This window comes from Mugil cephalus, chromosome 13 (genome assembly GCF_022458985.1).
Source record: "Mugil cephalus isolate CIBA_MC_2020 chromosome 13, CIBA_Mcephalus_1.1, whole genome shotgun sequence".
Lineage (NCBI taxonomy): Eukaryota > Metazoa > Chordata > Actinopteri > Mugiliformes > Mugilidae > Mugil > Mugil cephalus.
Genome location: NC_061782.1, coordinates 12,215,570 through 12,232,962, shown reverse-complemented (window position 1 = coordinate 12,232,962; position 17,393 = coordinate 12,215,570). Strand labels below are relative to the sequence as shown.

Sequence of the window (17,393 nt, the reverse complement as noted above, 5' to 3'; positions counted from 1 at the left end):
TGAAAAATAACACAACTATCCAATGTGTTTATCTACTCTTTTAAATGTTGTAAGTTAAAATGCATCGTTTAAGTGTCTATTTCACAGTGCGTTTATTTTAGTTTTACTTTTGCAGGCTGTCAGAATGCGGCTCTATCATATTTAGTTCCCCAGAACAGCTGAAGTTATTACAAATTTTAATTTGCAGGTCTGACATTTACGTCACTCATGCTTTAAAGAGCGTCTGAAAGTCTATTTTCGCTTACTGCTGCCCGAGGGGGGTGAATTTTCAGATAATACCGGGCAAAATTACAGAAAGAAATGAAAGCTTATTTTTTTGTTTTTCAGCTGAATCCTTCGGGAGATCAAGTGAGCTTCTCTCGAACCAAAGCGTCTCCTTCAGTCAGGGCTCAGTCTGAAAATACACCCAACCACGCATCCGCTGGGACGGCCTCTATGGAAACAGCTGTAGATAAACACGGGGGCATTTCCCCGCAGCGGTGTCACGATAGCTCTGGACAGGCTGAGGTTAGCTTGGGTTGCTTTGCAAATAGAACGCCTGTGTCAGAAGACAGAACGGGACCCCTGAACTCAGCAGATCTGTGCCCCACCCCGGCCTCGTCCAGAGAGTCCATCCTCTCGGAGGGCTCGGACAAAGACAGGAGCTGGTCTGCCGTGCAGCTTTCCTCTGTAGCCTCTCCTGCCTCCTTCAGCCGCACTGTTTCACCCTGCTCATCTGTCCGCTCTGGGTTCTTTACCCCCACTGTTGTCCAGATAAAGAAACACTTTCTTGCTCCTGGCTCCAGTCTGGTTCACCTCCCTCAAACCTGTTTCTCATCCTGTGAAAGTCTGTCTTCTTCTGTCTGCCCACAATCCCCCCCTCCCCGGCACCGGCCTCCTCTCACCAGACTCTCCCTCCTCACGGCCATCCTAAGAAAAGGCCGCCTTCCTGTCCTGTCCCACGCACTGCAGAGACCTTACACCCCCTGCTGGCCTGTTAACCCCGTGACCCTGTCCTTCTGCAGCGCCTGCTCAGCAGCGTCCAGCGTGGCTTCCATTCCCCTGGAGTTTTCCTCTCAGTTCTCCTCATCGGCGTCTATAGATAGTCAAAGCCACGTTCACAGGGAGCCTAACAGGTGCGTGACGGCACCTCCGTCGGCGCCGTCATGCGAGCTCGCCAGAACATGCCCTCAGCCTCACGTGAGCAGATGCTCCGAGCAAACCCGTCCGAGCAGCGCGCCCAGGTGGGAGCGGGTTGTTTCACCTCCGCCAGCGAAGGGCGCCTCACTCCCCCGAGCACCCCCGCCTCTGCTTTGCTCAGACTTCAAATCTTTTCCCCCACCGAAGCATGAACGAACGGGCTGTGCAGCTTCCGAAAACACCCCACCCGCGTACGCACCTGCATCTCCTGAGCTGAAGCCCAACAACGCGCACGCCTTCCTCAAAGGCCACGCGGATAACGACCCCAAAAAACTCATCTCCTCGTCCTGTAAACTAGTTAACGAGGCAAAGGCTTCCCAGACGTGCAGCCGCCAGCCAAGTTCAACCCTCTCAAAGCTGCACTCGCTTTCCCAGCAACTGCGATCTCCCCCCCTCTGTCCACCTCATCTTCGGCCCGTGTCGCACCGCGCAAACACAGCATCACCTCTGCGTTCTTTACAAAACACCCCTGGAAGGTGTCAGTCAGAGGCGAGCTGCCTCGATTCCGGCAGCGCAGCGCCATCGCTTGGTTTTCACAAAGTTCACTGCCTTTCTCCCTCCCGCTACACGCCCATTGTTTTCTCCGGATGGCCGTCGCCCACCAGCTCCCGCACACCCACGCCCTCTCCTGCTCCACCGCTCAGGGACCTCACCCCGTCCCCTTCTCTCTCCTGGCGCTCCACACCCTCCCCGAGGCCGGGGAGTGCAATATCAGACTGCAGTGACAGGGAGGGTAAAAAAAGAAAGGTAGCCGTACACTTGCCATGTGCATGACTGAGGATATTACTTAATGTGTTCTCTCTGACATATCTGCCTGGCAGTGTGATTAAAAACAGATTTCGCTCATTTGATATGAGAGCACATCATATCATGTCTTGATATGATGTGCAGAAATGTTATATTCCTATTTATCTGGTTATCTTCAGCATGACTCCTTGGTGATGTTATGGATCGACACTTCCGATGACTGACACATCTCAGCTGTCACACGTTGAAACCCAAAAGGAATCCAACATGAAGTTCATGCCGCAGGCTAAAGCATGGGTATTAACAACCAGAAACTGAATTTATTCAAAGCAGCAGCAGGGAAATATAAGTTGACGAGGGATGCGATCCAGTGTGAAGAGCTGAACTTCTTGACATTTACCGCCCATCAAATGAGCCACGTGGGCAGTGACATGAAGCGACGTGCTTTACTGTGCCGTGAAAGCAGACTAACACGCGTCACTGTTATCTGTTTTGCATGATTAGATGTCGGCAGAAGAGCGTGATAAGAGCATGCCTGAAGACATGTAAAACACACGCGATAGAACCTTGTGGAAAGTTTATGGGGGAACATGCAGCGATCTGAATTGCAAATGGATTTATATTGACTGTCTGCTCTCTTTGTAAAACTCTAGACGCACAAGATTAAGTTAAGCTACAAATCGCTGGCTGCAATTCCCACAAACACCCTCCTGCTGGATCAGCAAGTGAGTTCACTCATTTCCCTCTAATGCCATTAATTCACCTTGTTTTCCTGTTAGATATCCGGTTATAGCATGAAGCCCCGAGGACTCTAACAAGTGTTGCTCTGTGGGGAGCTGTGCAAAACAAACAAAATTAGAATAACTAATAAGCTAAAGAGCCTCCACTAATAGGAATTTATAAAGAATTTAAAGACGATTTTATTTGTAGCTGAAAAATCATGGAAAATTAATGGTGTAAGAACAGAAATCAATCACATACGTTTTTTAAATCATCTTAAATCAGTCCCACAGAGACAGAAAAATGGCTTGTTGCTGCGTATTTCACACAGAGCGGATGAATGAGAATTGTGCAGGAGATGTTGACGCTTAGCGTGATCTCTGTCTGCATCCACAGGTGATAGATGAGCAGGTAGAGAGGGAACAGAGTTACTGTGACACGCCGGACGGAGGCGACACCGATACTCACGCCGAGGTATCACTCGCGCACCACTTTCACAACACACTGCACCACAGCAACACTGAGATTAACATTTCTACATTTGTACAGATGTGCTCACCGGCTCAACTCCGGCAACAGTCAGAGGAGCTCTACGCCGTCATTGATGAGATACTGGCCAATTCCATTGAAGCAGTAAGTTTAGTTCAATTTTATACATCTATAAAAATGAAACACACAATTGGTCACATTTTTGCATCCTTTAATCACAAAATGTCCGTTCCCAGCAGAACTCCAAGTCCTCGAGTACCAGTGCTGGGCTGCAGGTAAAGTGTGTTTCTTTCTTTGGCTGCTCCCCACGAATTTCCCCGGGGGCGTTTTGATAAAAAGCAAATAAATGGAAGAAGCTAATGTAATAAAATCTCCAAAAAAAATGCAAATGTAATCTCAGAATTTCATACTGAAAATGTAAAAGTATTTTTTTTATATATATATTTTGACAGACTGAACTGAAATTTCTGATCAATTAAAAACTTTAAATCATCAAAGTTAGACAAATACAATAACAAAACAATTGTGTCTGTCGTTATTCATCAAAGTGGGAAAGCGTATTTTGTGTTAGCGGCATCATTCATTAAGGTTCAATAGAGCACTGATGAAAATCTGTGAATTTCAATCACTGGTGAGAAAAATGTCTGAGGGCCGTGGAAACAAGAAGCTAAATATTTGTTGTTTGTCTTCATTAACGTGGGGAAAACACTAGAAAAATAGTAAATGAGTTGTTTTTCATGACAGTTTTTCCAATTATCACCAAAATGAGGTCTGTGTTTGTCTTTCTTCTTCTTTTCAACTCCAGCAGAACAAGTCATCACTTCCAAAATCCTTGGGACGGGAGACGAAATATGTGAGTAGAGGCTGGGATTTGTTTTGTTTTGTTTAGTTTGTTCAATTAACGGCAGGATTTTAGCCTCAAAGGACCAGAAAGAACAAATATCCAGAGGGGACTTCCAAGGTATACAGATGACGACAGAGGAAGCAATGTGATGCTTTGACCGAGTGGGGGGGTATATTCCACTGCATGAATTTATATCTGCTCTTTGGTGGGAAAATGCCACTAAAAACTGTATTTACAGTAACTTCCACTGCCTACCAGCTCATTTAATGCTCACTAGTGAAAATAACTTAAATATAGAGTACTTAGTAGTAGACGTGGCTTAACATAGATATTAGATACTGTAACATTAAGGTGTAGCTTTGATTGTTGGGTTTCGACTGTCATGATTCTGGTTTTCCCGGAGCCAGAAGTGACCACATTGCACGAGGCATGCCCTGCCTTGTAGCCGATTTTACTCTAAATTTACAAAATCGAGCGGACTAGCACTAGTTCAGGCAAACCACGAGCCCAAGCTCCGCTCTGATCTCTAAGCCAGCCCACACCAGCAAACAGCTGAACAGCTGAGGCACACATTGGAAAATCTCAGTGAGGCCGCCTTGTTTAACCTGCTTTAGCCTGTCTCCGCATTTCCCGTTTTACCCCGCGAGATGCTTTGCAACCCATCTCCACCCCAGCTCCTCCTCCTCTGGCGCTGGTTTGTCATTTTTGTCATTTCTGAAATGGATCCTGTGTTGAGCGAGACTTGAAACTAGCAATTGAGACCAGGTGCTCATCAGGAAGATGGTTACTGGGGTAGGTAATAATTCATGTGAGGGGTGCAGTCATATCCTCATACACTTCTGACCTCTGTTTGCAACCAGTGGAGTCGCCTCCTGCTGGTCATTAGGAAGAATTTTACGTACTTAGTCTTCCATAGTGCTCTGACTTTTCAGACGTCTTAACACAGCGTTTTCTTTCTCGAGATGTATTCAGATTTTCCTTTAAGCTATTTTCATGAATGTTTGCCTCAGACACTGACTGTGTATAAGTGTTTGTTTGGCTCATGAAGGATCTCAGAGCTCATTATCGGCTGTTCCCGTCTGACTTATCCCCTTCTTCCTCCGCTCTCTGTGAATTCACACAGCACATCACTAAATCCTTGGGCTGCGTTCTAATTTCTGTCAAAGTTTAACCGTTTTAAACTCGACTGACCACAGAGTAATGCATTCACACTTGGGGAATTTGCAACTTGTGCTTTCGAGGGGTGGTTGTGCGTTGTAGCCAACAACGTATCCCTCCACACAGGATCCCATTACGTTACTGACAGCACATCTTAAACTACATTCAGACTCCAGCTCCACTCCTAACACTTAGACATAAGACTTGATTTTCTTTTTGATTGTGAAAGTGCATTTACAGAAAAGGCTGTGTTACTCTGAATGACTTCCTCTGCGGACTGCATTCACACATAGAAGAGAGTTCTGCAAACAGAAAAGACTGCATGGCAGAATTTCCAGCTGTAATCATCATTCCCTCCTTTTCTAACGCAATATTTGCCCTCTTATGATTTACTAAAGCTGTTGTGTTTCTGGTAACTTGTGGATATGAATCCGAGGTCACCAACAGTAGCGGATGGCCCGTGCACATCAGATACAATAAAACTTTTTTGCAAACTTCACTTTGCCCATTTTCCAGACCTGTTTTCATGGTGGTGTACATCACCTGGCAGGCGTAACGAATAATTCATCAGCTCAGAAGTTTCGTATTTTTCCCACCTTCACATAAAACCAGCAGCAACTGAAACACTTTCTCTTATCACTTTTAAGAGAGGCATACATTTCTGCTCTGATGTATTTTTATTTATTTTTATCCCACCTTGCTTATTCAGGCATCTTTATGCACCTTGCACCCATCCGCCGGCATGGAAAGGAAGCTGATGGATTCTAAAAAGGTATACATTTGCATTCATTATTTTAGCATGATTTTTGTCCCAGGTTATTTAAAGTGTCTAGGAAGGCATCTCATGAGAATGAACTTCCTGTCCAGACGAAACCTGGGGTCATTCGCCCGATGACGGCCAGTCCGAGGCTCACGCTGTGGGACGAGGACGAATTTTACGCAAACCCCTTCAAGAAGCCGTCGTCTGACAACAAGAAGGTAAGGCGTTCCTAGGTTTAGTTTCCTGAGTTGCTGCTTTTGCTGAAACTTCTCAGAGATTAAATAGATCAAGAAAAAGTAGCTGTGCAGATCATCTACTCGAACATCTTTTGTGCTGGTTTTGGTAAATACTGAGTTAATTCTGAATAAGCAGCTAGTGCTTTTTGTTCTCTTTGCACATCTCGTCAGCCGGCCTTGTTAAATTCTCACAGAGAGATGATTTTTTTTTTTTTTTTTCCTCCCGATCCGCTGAGCTTCTGGCTCCTTCTCACCCCTCTTCTCGCCAAAAGAGAATTAAACCCGAGAGCCGCTGAAACTTTCTACCGCCACTCTTGACGTCACTGCAGGAAAACCAGAAGTTTTTAGCTTTTCTCGTATTTTTTTGTTTTTTGTTTTTTTGTTTTTTTTAACAGAAACATTTTACAACAACATAAGACAAAATGTCAACCCTCTTTAGTGAAGCCACGTAATTACATAACGGCCTTCAACTGATGAGGGGTTTGGAAAGCTATAGGGAGAACAGATGAGTGTGTAGCAACTCATCAGCCAAAGCTGTGCCATGACCAGCGATAACGTGCTGCAAGATATGCACATTTAACCCCCAGAGTAACACGCACGACCGTGTGATGTAAAGCTTCCCTGAGCTTTCAGTGTATTTGCGCTATTTACTGTGTCTTAGTTATTATGCCCTGCGGCTCCTTTCCTCGCATGTCGACACAGGGCTGGAAAACACACCATTTGCATCTCCAGTGTCACTGAATCGCTGGCAAATAATCACTGGATGCGATTAAACTCAAAATAATCCGGAAGGTCAAGGTCCTTGTGCAATACCGCGGCAGAGTCTAAACCTTTACATATGCCTCATTAAATGCGAGCAGGCTGTCAGCCAGTTGAGATAAACATTTCAAAACATACAAGGGAGTCGTGAGAGGAAAAAACTTAACTGCGTCAGCGAGTTCATGCCTTGAGCAAATGGGTTTTTAGGATGTCACTCTTCTTGACGTGTTTGACACTAAAACAGAAAAGCTTGGTGGGATCGTCAGGTCCGTCATAGGTTTGTTGTAATGGGGAACAATACAACATGAAGACCGGCTGACATTTATATTCAGCGCGTGATGCAATCCGCTGATCACCACGGCTCAGGCAGCTGTTGTGCGATTGTAAATGTGTGATTCGTTGCATAATACAACAGGTTAACCCTAATTAGCGTGTAGATTAGAGTCAATGTACATGCTGAAGCTGTTGGACTTGCAAATGCACAAACACGCAGATGGGGAAAATCTGCGCACACTTGTTGCACGCATGCGTTTCTAAAAATAACGGCAATCAGTGACGCTATACATAGGCAGAAAATGACTGGTTTACCTTTCTGCATGGGGACTGTAAACAGAGGGAAGCAGCTATTCAGGATTTATAAATAAATAAACTGCGCTGTGCCAACTTAACTGAAATGTAAAACTGAATCACTCGCACCCACTCTGGAAGCAGTGTAGCACATAACGACCACAACGTGTTGTTCTTTCAAAGTGCTCCATTACAAAAATAGAGATGCTGCCGTTTGCCTCCTCCTCCTCCTCTTTTATGAATGAAATGTGTCTTCACACAACAGGAGGAGAGACTCACAGCTCTGCCTAGCCGGCCTCAAACCGACGGGTCCCTGGGTTCCCTTCGGATTGAGCTGGTTTCTGATCAAGGTTTCTCTCGGTTAAAAGGAAGCTTTTCTTTGACAGCGCTGCTTTGGTGTTTGCTCTGGGGGTTTCTGGGTCTGGGCTCTGAAAAGCATTGTGACACAAATTGGATTGTTATTGTTGCTACATACAAAAAAAATAAATTGAATTCTATTTTATTTGCTTGCCAGTTAACCGTGACTCCTTACAACAGCCAAAATAACTTCACAAAAGCATTGCTTGATATAAATGCAAATGCCAGTAAATGTATAAAAGTATATAACACAAGCCTTTATATCTCAGAAGTGTTTCTTTCAAGGACCAGTCAAAGGTTTGCAGTGGCTTTCCGCAAGTCAACAAAAGACATAAAAAAACACACACACACAAATAAAAGCCTAAATCCAGGATACTCCTATTTGTTTAATGGTAGATATTAGGTTTCCCCTTCTCACAGCAGCTGATTAACAAGCTGTTATGATTGAAGTCCTCCCTATACAAAGACATACCTGTGACGGGTCTGAACCAGCACAACATGTCATGGCGTCTAGAAGGGTGGGCCCTGGGGGCTGTGGAGTATTGCCAATGCACTATATGTCCTTCCTCGGTGTGAAGTCGTACCGTTGTCTTGGGGAAAGAGCTGCAGATCCACAATAACAAATCTGTGTAAAATAGACCATGTTGGTTCGCACTTTTCTAGCAGATCCAATTTTGACTTTTATTTCTCCTGCAGTTGTAGATTGGGTCCATTCAGATGACTTCAGATTTCAACATATATATATAAAAAAAACTGAGCTTCAGTTATTTTTTAGTGCTGCAGTGAAGCATCATTCAATCACATGTGTTTGTGTCACCAGCTTATCTTTATACACACAAGCTCTCCAGTGACACTTCGACAGTCACTCGCGTCCGTCACAGCTAGCCAAACACGAGAGCACGAGAGCCCTTCACGAGCAACTTCCCATTCCAGCACAAATCCGCAGAACAGGGCACGCTCTGATGAAGTCAATCAGCTGCATTGTTTTGTACATAACCTCTTCCTAATCCCGGCGTAGCCTGGCAGACACACACAGCACCCTTTTGCGAATGTGACACAGTGTCTCTCTCTTTTATTTTTTATTTTTGGCGGGAACACCGGCTGTGACGATTGGGTTGACTTTTTCAAATGACAAGTCACGCTGTTCGAGTAACTCCTCCCGTTTTTCCAAAGGTAATGTCACTAGTGGTATTATAACCTTTCAGCAGAATCAAAGTCAACACTCGGCTTCTTTGACACGTTCCTCATCAAAATATCAATAATGAGCAACGGGGAAATGTCAGTGAATTCATATGAAGCCAGTGATGCGTCCCCGAGTCCATCACTTAGAAGACGTTGGAGGTCCTCTTCCACGACGCACACACAGCAGGTGATACTTGAAGCGGACAAAGGTGTATGCACAATTTCTTGTCCATAGATGCAAATTCTCCCAGCACGGTGACCTCGGAGATAAATGGTTTGTTATGTTTCAGGACTGAAGAGTGGCACTTGCTGCTCTTCCTCGTTCAGTGTATTTAATTATTCCAACGGCATAGGAGGACCAAGTTTTCAACATGGCAGTTTTCTTCTGCAACAGGACACTATCTGCTCAGACTCAGTGAGCAACAATAATTTAATTGCAAATGAGACGTACAGGTTTAGATTCACAGAAAAGCAGCATCATAAACCCATCGGTCAGGTCTTCACAAAAGCTTTCGTTCAACCTCCCACATCCAATTTTATGCTTCGGGCTCGCAAATACTTTCCACCAGTAAGGATACAACTTAATAGTGTCATTGCGAAAATTTACACAACATCAAGCAGAACTCCATAAAGCAGTTTTGTTTCCAATATAACAAATTTTCGCCATCTGTCCTCAGCATTGGCGGCCCCTGTCAACTTTCTCGGGAAGTGTTGTAATGATTGTTAATGTGGGTCATTCAATGACGAAGTTAATGGTAGCTGGATTAGAAACTGTCACATGACTTTGAATGATTGTTTCTAGCTTTTGAAGTCATGTTGCAATACCACAAGTAGAGTCTAGATGGCGACAAAACACTATGCCTCCTTAAACTACAGCAACAATTCAGTATTTGTGAGTTTAGCTCGACAATGAATCGATACTTGCACAGTGAACTTTGCCAGATGGCTTAGCATTGCTCAACTGGATGTAAAAGAAACTACTTTAATATTAACAATAAAATAAATAAATGGACTTTTCATTTTATGTGTAGAATAACACGACACAAAAAGGAGCCATGGCACTGAGGATGACAATGTGCATTTAATTAAAATTGCACTAATTACAACCAATTAAGTGCAATCACATCTCATCATTTAAATTCTTTCTTTCAAAGCAGCAAAATGGTGAAGTTGATAAATTATGCAAACTGCCCCTGCTTCTTTTCTGTCAGGTGGAGGCTTGAGTCACATTTGAATTTTTATTTATTTATTTTTTTTCTGTCTTTCCTGAGATATCACCTTGACAAGAATGGGACAAAACACATTTTGGTGTCAGGTTGTCCATTTTTACCCTTCATTCTTGTCTGGAAAAAAAAAACACATTCAAGGCTCTCCGCCGCCTACCACAATCGTTTATTTCTTTTGACTTTGCAGAGTAGTTGGAGATAGGGGCTAAAAAAAAAAAGAAATAACAGAATCACACACAAAGATCCCCTGTGCTGGTATATAATTACATTGATGTTTTCTGCTATTCGGTAAAAGCAGAAGGTAATATGGTCTGCAACCAAAATATTCCTCAAACAACAAACACTCAACATAAGACACACAGTGAATATGTCGATATTGTGCATCCATATTCTACTGCTACTAGTGAATATAATTAAAAGTAAAGCTATGCAGCTATACAAAGCACCAGTCAAAAGGTTTGGACACACCTTGTCATTGCATTTTTCTTCTTTTATTTTCTAGTTTGTATTCTATAAAGGAACACATTTGGAATTACTTCAAAAACCATAATATGTTTAATGATTTAGATCCCTGCACAGTCTTGATGTTCTCAGTAGTCTGAGGTTTTTCACAGGTGCGCTGTGTCAAGAGTGGTTTGTTTTCACCCCTTCTGTTGTGTTGCGCAGCAGTAGGGTCGGTACACAGGTCTCTGCATTTGCTAGACACTCATGCGTGATGTTGATGTAATACACAGTCCAACGGTTGCACCCCATGTAGTGATGGACAGGTGGAGGTGATGCAATAAAATGCAGCAATGGGAAAAAAGCAAGACTTCTACATGCATCAGCAACTTTTTAGGGCTTGTAAATACAAAATTAAAAAAAAAAAAAAAGTTGTTTCGGTTGTAAACGGGAAAACTGCACAGGCAAACTTTGATAAAGAACATTTAAAAAAACAATTGAAGACAGTCAAATACTTCGTACCTTAACACAGATCTGTGAAAGGTTTTGATGGTCACGGCAGAGGAACACAACTGTGTTTGATCAGGCTTTTTGAAGTTGATGCCTTGTCCTGGTGTGTGGTTTGCGCTGCGTAACACCAACCTGACAACATCTACTGTCACAGACAATAATTAGTCTAATGAAGACCAAGTACGCATTTACAGAAAATGAGAAGGGAGCGAGCGTCTTCTTAACAGGAAGGAAAAGGTTTAAGGTATTTATTATTTATTGCTGCCATTTATTTCCTCAAGAAAATAAGAATAACATAAGAAAACCCCCCCCCCCCCGTGTTTAGTTGGTACAAGGTCAGTCATGTATACAAATGTGACTAACATTATTGGAAATCGCCGGTCTACTCTATGGAAATTGGAAACAATGCCTAATGAATAATTCCTAGAATAAAAGAATAACACTGAAGAAAAATAGCTCCAGCAAAAGCACAACACAAACTCAGATAAGACTAAAGGGAGTCTTGCTCCAGAGGTTGCAGGCGGTTTTTGTAAAGCGTCTTTAGACAATTTTTATTGTTATTGGCGCAATATAAATAAAATTAAATTGAATTGAATAAAAGCAATTAAAACACTGCAAAATGAACACGGTATATGGAATGAAATTAAAGAGAAATTACTTTTCCTGAAGCCATCATTTGCCATCACGTCATCACTGTTGCTCTTCTGTATCAGTATATTGTGATATCCAAGATATTCACAGTCATGGATGATTTCAGTTGTGGCAAAGACTTAGTGCTTAACTTTGAAGCTAATCTTGCTTAAGATGCTACATTATGATTACACGTCCTGAAGCTCCAAAATTAAATCAGACAGATCAACGTGGACTTTACCACCATTTTTGTTTTGTCTTTTGGTTTTTTTGCTTCCCTCTAGGATCGTGTTGATGAAGACGGTTATTTAGCCACATCTGTTTTCTGTCTCTTCCAACTGAACTGAATGAGATGCGCTCATTTCTCAACGTGTAAAAAAAGAACAACAACAAAATAACAAATTAGGCAGTAACTGAAGATGAAATGAGGCTTTGAGTGTCTATTGATTCTAGAGAGGTGTGTACCAAACAGCAACGAGGCCCCAGCTGAAGAAATACTGCTGTGCCGCTCATCGTGTGCGTTTTTGTTTTTTTGTTGTTGTTTTTTTTTTTTTTTATACACAGTTCAAGGCAGAGGAAATCAGAAGGACAACAATTATAAGTAATGATAGCAGGCAGAAAATTGAAGGATACGCTCAGGGAGAAAACAATCTTGTCTGACAGAAGACAAAATGTGCAGCCTGGAGGTCATAGAGAGCTTTGAAAAAGCAGACAATGCCACACTGACTGTCTTCATGTCAACTTTCAAATCTGAGAGTGGATGTAGAACACAATCATTATACAATGACCCATAAAGGAAGATTTAGATGGATACGTCTTTAAATTGCATTTGCAGAGGCGACAGACACGATGCCTTGTGATTGAATTGTCAATATTTAATCAGTTTCGGGTGCGAAGAGGGTCCAAAGTTGCTCTTGAGACTTCCTCGTCACACGCAGGGGGAATTTTTTAGTGCTGAGCTTCACACATGGGCCTTGTACTTTTTCACACCTTTAAAATGCACAAAAATGTTAAATAACACTGCGAGGAAGCAGCAAATGTTCCCTCAGTAAACAAGTGTTTCTAAAGTTCCTAAACACACATCAGACCGTGATTACAAAGTTTTCAGTGTGCGTGTCTTTTAAGTTTAAAGATTCATACTCTCAGTGGAGCTGCTGATGGGTGCCTGGTGTGGTCAATCAATTAGCCTCATTGGGATAAACCAAATGGTCCGAGGGCTGGGGGGTGTTTGGAAAAGCAGTCGGTTCCATTTGGTTAATTTCTGTCTGTTTCAGACCAGATAAAGTTGTAGTAGTTTACATCCTCATATTTAGATTTTATTTGTGGCACATCTATGTAAAGGTAAAAATTGTTATGTACATAGCGTGTGGTAATTGCCGCTCTCTTTGTAGACTCTACTCCTTTTTGTATTTGCAATGGATGAGCTTGGTGCTTTTATAAACCGTGGGTGGAGGAGGCTGTCATTTTGTTTTTCTTTTCTTTGTATGATGTGTGTTATTTGTTTGGGTTTTTGTGGGCAGAGAACTGTGTTGTTAAAATGTCTGTTAAAGTGAAGATGACATGTAAACTCTAGAACAAAAGTTTGCGTCCTCTCAGTGTTTACTGCTGTGCTCAGTGAAGCTGCTGATATTTGACCAAACACAAAAGAAAGGGAGGGAGATCTTAAAAGTGGGATGACTGATCAACTCTGAAAAAGAATGAATGAATGTGTTTAAAAGACGTTGGACACATCACCATGCTTTAATTGAAAACTGATGCTTTTACTAGATTACTGATTGAGTTTTAAGGGTAAATGTTTGTAATGAACTTATGTTTATTCCATCGCTCATCAGTAAAACTGAAATGAAGGGGAGAGTAATAAAAGAAGGAGGTGCTCTTATTTAAACAAAGCTTAACTTGATAGTTGGAGTCACGTCTATATTGTTTGTCCGTGTGTGTGTGCACATATATATATACATATATATATATATATATATATATATATATATCATATATATATATCTCACATAGATATATAGATGTTTATTCTTTTCTCTGTGGGACTTTTTTAACACGTGGTTTCAGTTCGTACACCACCACTGAGTCATGCTTTCATCCTCCTGCCAATTTAACCAAGCACACATTCAGGTCATGTCTGTCCTCTCGCAAGACAAATTAGTTCATAGGCAGTTCCTGGAAGCAGCGGGTGGTAGCTACAAGTACATCTTCCGACATTTACAAAATTGTCCCCATTACATGTAGGTTTTGGAAATTGAAGTTACTGAAGGGGAGATAAAAAAAAAACAATTACACTGGCTGCACATCTGTGCGCGCTGGGTCTGTCTAAGCTGTAGGCTATGTGAAGTAGTCATTGATCTTTTCATCCAACTTTAAGTAGTGGTATTTCCCAGTGAAGGAGGGTTTGCTTGAAATTGGGAATCAATAGTCTCTCAAAGTGTTCTGTCAGCATAAAAAATCAGATCTGCAACATTTGCCAGAACAGAAAAGGCCGCTCCATGTCACGGTTTCGATCGGATGCTGTGTTTTATGCTTTCAAAAATACAAATGCTACAACTGCTTAGGCCAACTGAAATGTGTACAGAACAAAATGTCATCACAGAGATGCCTGTACACAAAGAGTGTACTTTGTCTCATTAGAAATGTTAGAAAATTGTTGTTGTTTTTTTTAACCACAAAAAGAAAATTTCAGTTTCCTGAGTTTAGACATGTAAAAGGACCCAGGAGTGCAACATTTTATGTAATATGTCGACTGAAGTTGTTCCCAGTTTAAGTACAAACACTGTAGGAAAAATATGGATTAATTCTGATTAAACACAATAGCGTTGGAACTGAGAGCATTTTCACAGCTTTGCTTTCTTTTCTTTCTTTCCTGCTTTCTTCAGGTGGAAGATATGAGTCGCGACAAGTCGGGGATGTATTTGAACAGCGGTTCACAAGGAAAAGCACTGAGAGAGCGGAGGGAGCCTGAAAGAGGAAGTCCGTTCACAGTATGTGACCTGCAGATAACGGAGCCTGAAGACCAGATCAGTCACACTGGGAAGGATGTGTCGACATCTTTCAGTCCCACCGAGCGGCGAATGGAAACTTTTGAAACGCACATTTAAAGCATTAAATCCTTTTATCTTCACTGAACAACTATCTGCTAAGAACCATTCAGATGAGTGTATTTTTCCGTATGGTTCACAGGAGTTGACAGCGAACGTTCACTGTGCACCGCACGGGTGTTAAAACCCCATGTAATCGACCGCTTGCTAATTCCAGGTGCGCGGGCGATCTTTCTGCTCTCCCACAGCACGTACAGTTTAAGATAGCTGGCATTTCAAAGTGGACAAAATCAGGCCTCTCCTTTATTTATTTATTTTTATTATGTTTGCCATGACATTGACGTCTTCATCACCAGTTGATTCATGTGGAAGACGTGTCCACAATGTGCTGCAGTAGCTTTGACAAACAACAGGACAATTTTGACTTCTTGTCCATATTTTAATCATATATATCCTTGGTGATCTGTTCACAAGTGGACAGCTCAGTCTCAAGCGACCGCCTGTGATTGGATCTCAGTTTTGCGTAAACTCTCATCATTTGGGACTGTGTGTGTGTGGGGAAAAACTGTTGTCTCAAAATAGAACTGAATGACAGTCACGGTGTGTATGCAATGCACTGCAATATGATAAAAAACTGCATGTGTGAGAGACGTATTTAAAGGATTAGCGGTGGAAAGGCACATCACGTAGGCTCCCGTCTTTCACAGTGGTGATATTAGAATTAGATCGTTAGAGTTTTATTGGCTCTGGCGCGCAGTCTGCTCTTTTCATCCTCCCTCAGAATAACATCCGTCTTCTCTACTTGGAAAGATGTGAACTTGTAGAACAAAATTAATGAGGCAGAGCAGACGAAACCCTCCCAATTTAGAGAATGTGAGCTGAACGGGAGTTCCTTCAAGGTGGCCCAATCAAAGGAAGGGGCGTGATGATGATCGTTCGCAGCCCAGATCTTCGAATGTAGTGTTGGATGTGTTCACCCGAGTACTCGGAGCTCCCCACTCCACCCAAGACACATGTTTTAAGCCAGGCATGAACAGGACCTCCAGATAAAAAGAGAGACCATGTTAAACCCTTATTCAGGACCAGCCTCTCCACTTACAGACAACGGCGAACGAGCTGTAACTTTCGCCTCATGATGTCCCATAACGCTCTCAAACTCTCGTGACGCGAGACTTTAAGATATACAATACATCTGGAAAAAACACCTCATGATATTTGAGAGTTTTTTTTCCAAAATTTAGACATTTCCATTACCAGTTATTGTGATATTAAGCCATTTCTAATGGAAACGCACCAAGCGATTGGCACCATCCCCCCCACACCTTGAGTTAAGCACCACTTTTATCAAAGCACTACTTTTTCACCACTCCATTTTCTTTCTTTTTTTTTTTACTGTCTGAAGTCAAACTCAATGTGGTCCTTGTGCTGCAACACTTATTTCATGGAAAATGACTCGCTGTAAAGAAAACACTATTTTAATACTAAAAAAAATAAAAACATTTATGGGGAAAATATACTATCCAATAAAGAACTTTTCTGTCTGATGGTTTTTCTCTTCTCCTTCTTCACCTACACTTGAATTTCCATGTCCGAGAAGAAATCTAAACGAAATCAGTGTTTGCTTGAGATGTTCCACTTAAAAGTTGTCTTGAGTAGGACCTTTCAAAGAGAGCAGTAGAGGAACCGTTTTAGCTTCGACTGCCTTTTTATTGATTCCTATCCCCTGCCTGATTAAAAGCCTACTCGACCGCAAAAGAGCCTCTTGGACAAACATGTTCCAGGTGATTGCTGCACTCTGTCTCTACTACATGTAGTTGCACATCAAACACACACACACACAATCAAATTAAGAATGTGGGAGCAGCTTTTGAATGAGTTATCCAAAGGTTTACACAACCCATCTCAACCCAGCAGAGACAATATTTCCAGTGGATGTGGTTACGTGGGCTATTAGTCTGATCATTAGAGGAACACTAGGTTAACTAATACAAGATTAACTAAAGCAGCAGTTTACACCAGTGTTGAGGTAGTTACTGGTAGTCTTCATCAGGCACTGATCTGACTTATACAAATTAGTTTTCTCCGTTCTAGCTGACTACTGTCGTCATCATCATCATCATCATCATCATCATCATCATCATCATCATCATCATCATAATAATCAACAGGAACATGAAGCCACCGGAGGCTGTGCATGTTCTGAAGGGAACCTTCAAAAGAGAGGATACTGTCAGTCATTGTTTCATTTTTATTCCACATATGTAATCAATACAAGGCTTCACAATTTCTACCAAACTATTTCACCACACAACGCAAACAACACAATGAAAACCCGAAGAAGCAAACATCACAACACACCAAAAACCTGCGGAAGCAAACAAAACAATGCAACACAACACAGGAGGCAAACAACACAATGAAAACCCGAGGAAGCACACAACACAACACAACACAGCAAAAACCCGAGGAAGATAACAACACAACACAGGAAGCAAACAACATAACACAATGAAAACCTGAGGAAGCAGACAACACAACAGACTC

General features: G+C 42.2%; 1 protein-coding gene across 7 annotated transcripts in view; it reads left to right on the top strand.

Moving 5' to 3' along the window:
* Positions 1 to 16,393, top strand: part of LOC125019257 (muscular LMNA-interacting protein) — a 28,240-nt gene extending 11,847 nt beyond the window's left edge. For 2 of the 7 annotated variants that reach the window (XM_047603910.1, XM_047603915.1), the window contains exons 4-12: positions 328 to 1,926; positions 2,580 to 2,651; positions 3,043 to 3,120; positions 3,196 to 3,279; positions 3,372 to 3,410; positions 3,941 to 3,988; positions 5,847 to 5,909; positions 6,005 to 6,115; positions 14,682 to 16,393. In XM_047603910.1, the coding sequence (XP_047459866.1) occupies positions 328 to 1,926; positions 2,580 to 2,651; positions 3,043 to 3,120; positions 3,196 to 3,279; positions 3,372 to 3,410; positions 3,941 to 3,988; positions 5,847 to 5,909; positions 6,005 to 6,115; positions 14,682 to 14,909 (2,322 nt within the window). In that variant the 3' untranslated portion in view covers positions 14,910 to 16,393. The remainder of the gene's footprint in view (positions 1 to 327; positions 1,927 to 2,579; positions 2,652 to 3,042; positions 3,121 to 3,195; positions 3,280 to 3,371; positions 3,411 to 3,940; positions 3,989 to 5,846; positions 5,910 to 6,004; positions 6,116 to 14,681) is intronic. The other 5 variants (XM_047603914.1, XM_047603912.1, XM_047603911.1 and 2 more) reach the window with 5 other exon arrangements.
* Positions 16,394 to 17,393: the final 1,000 nt, after the last annotated feature.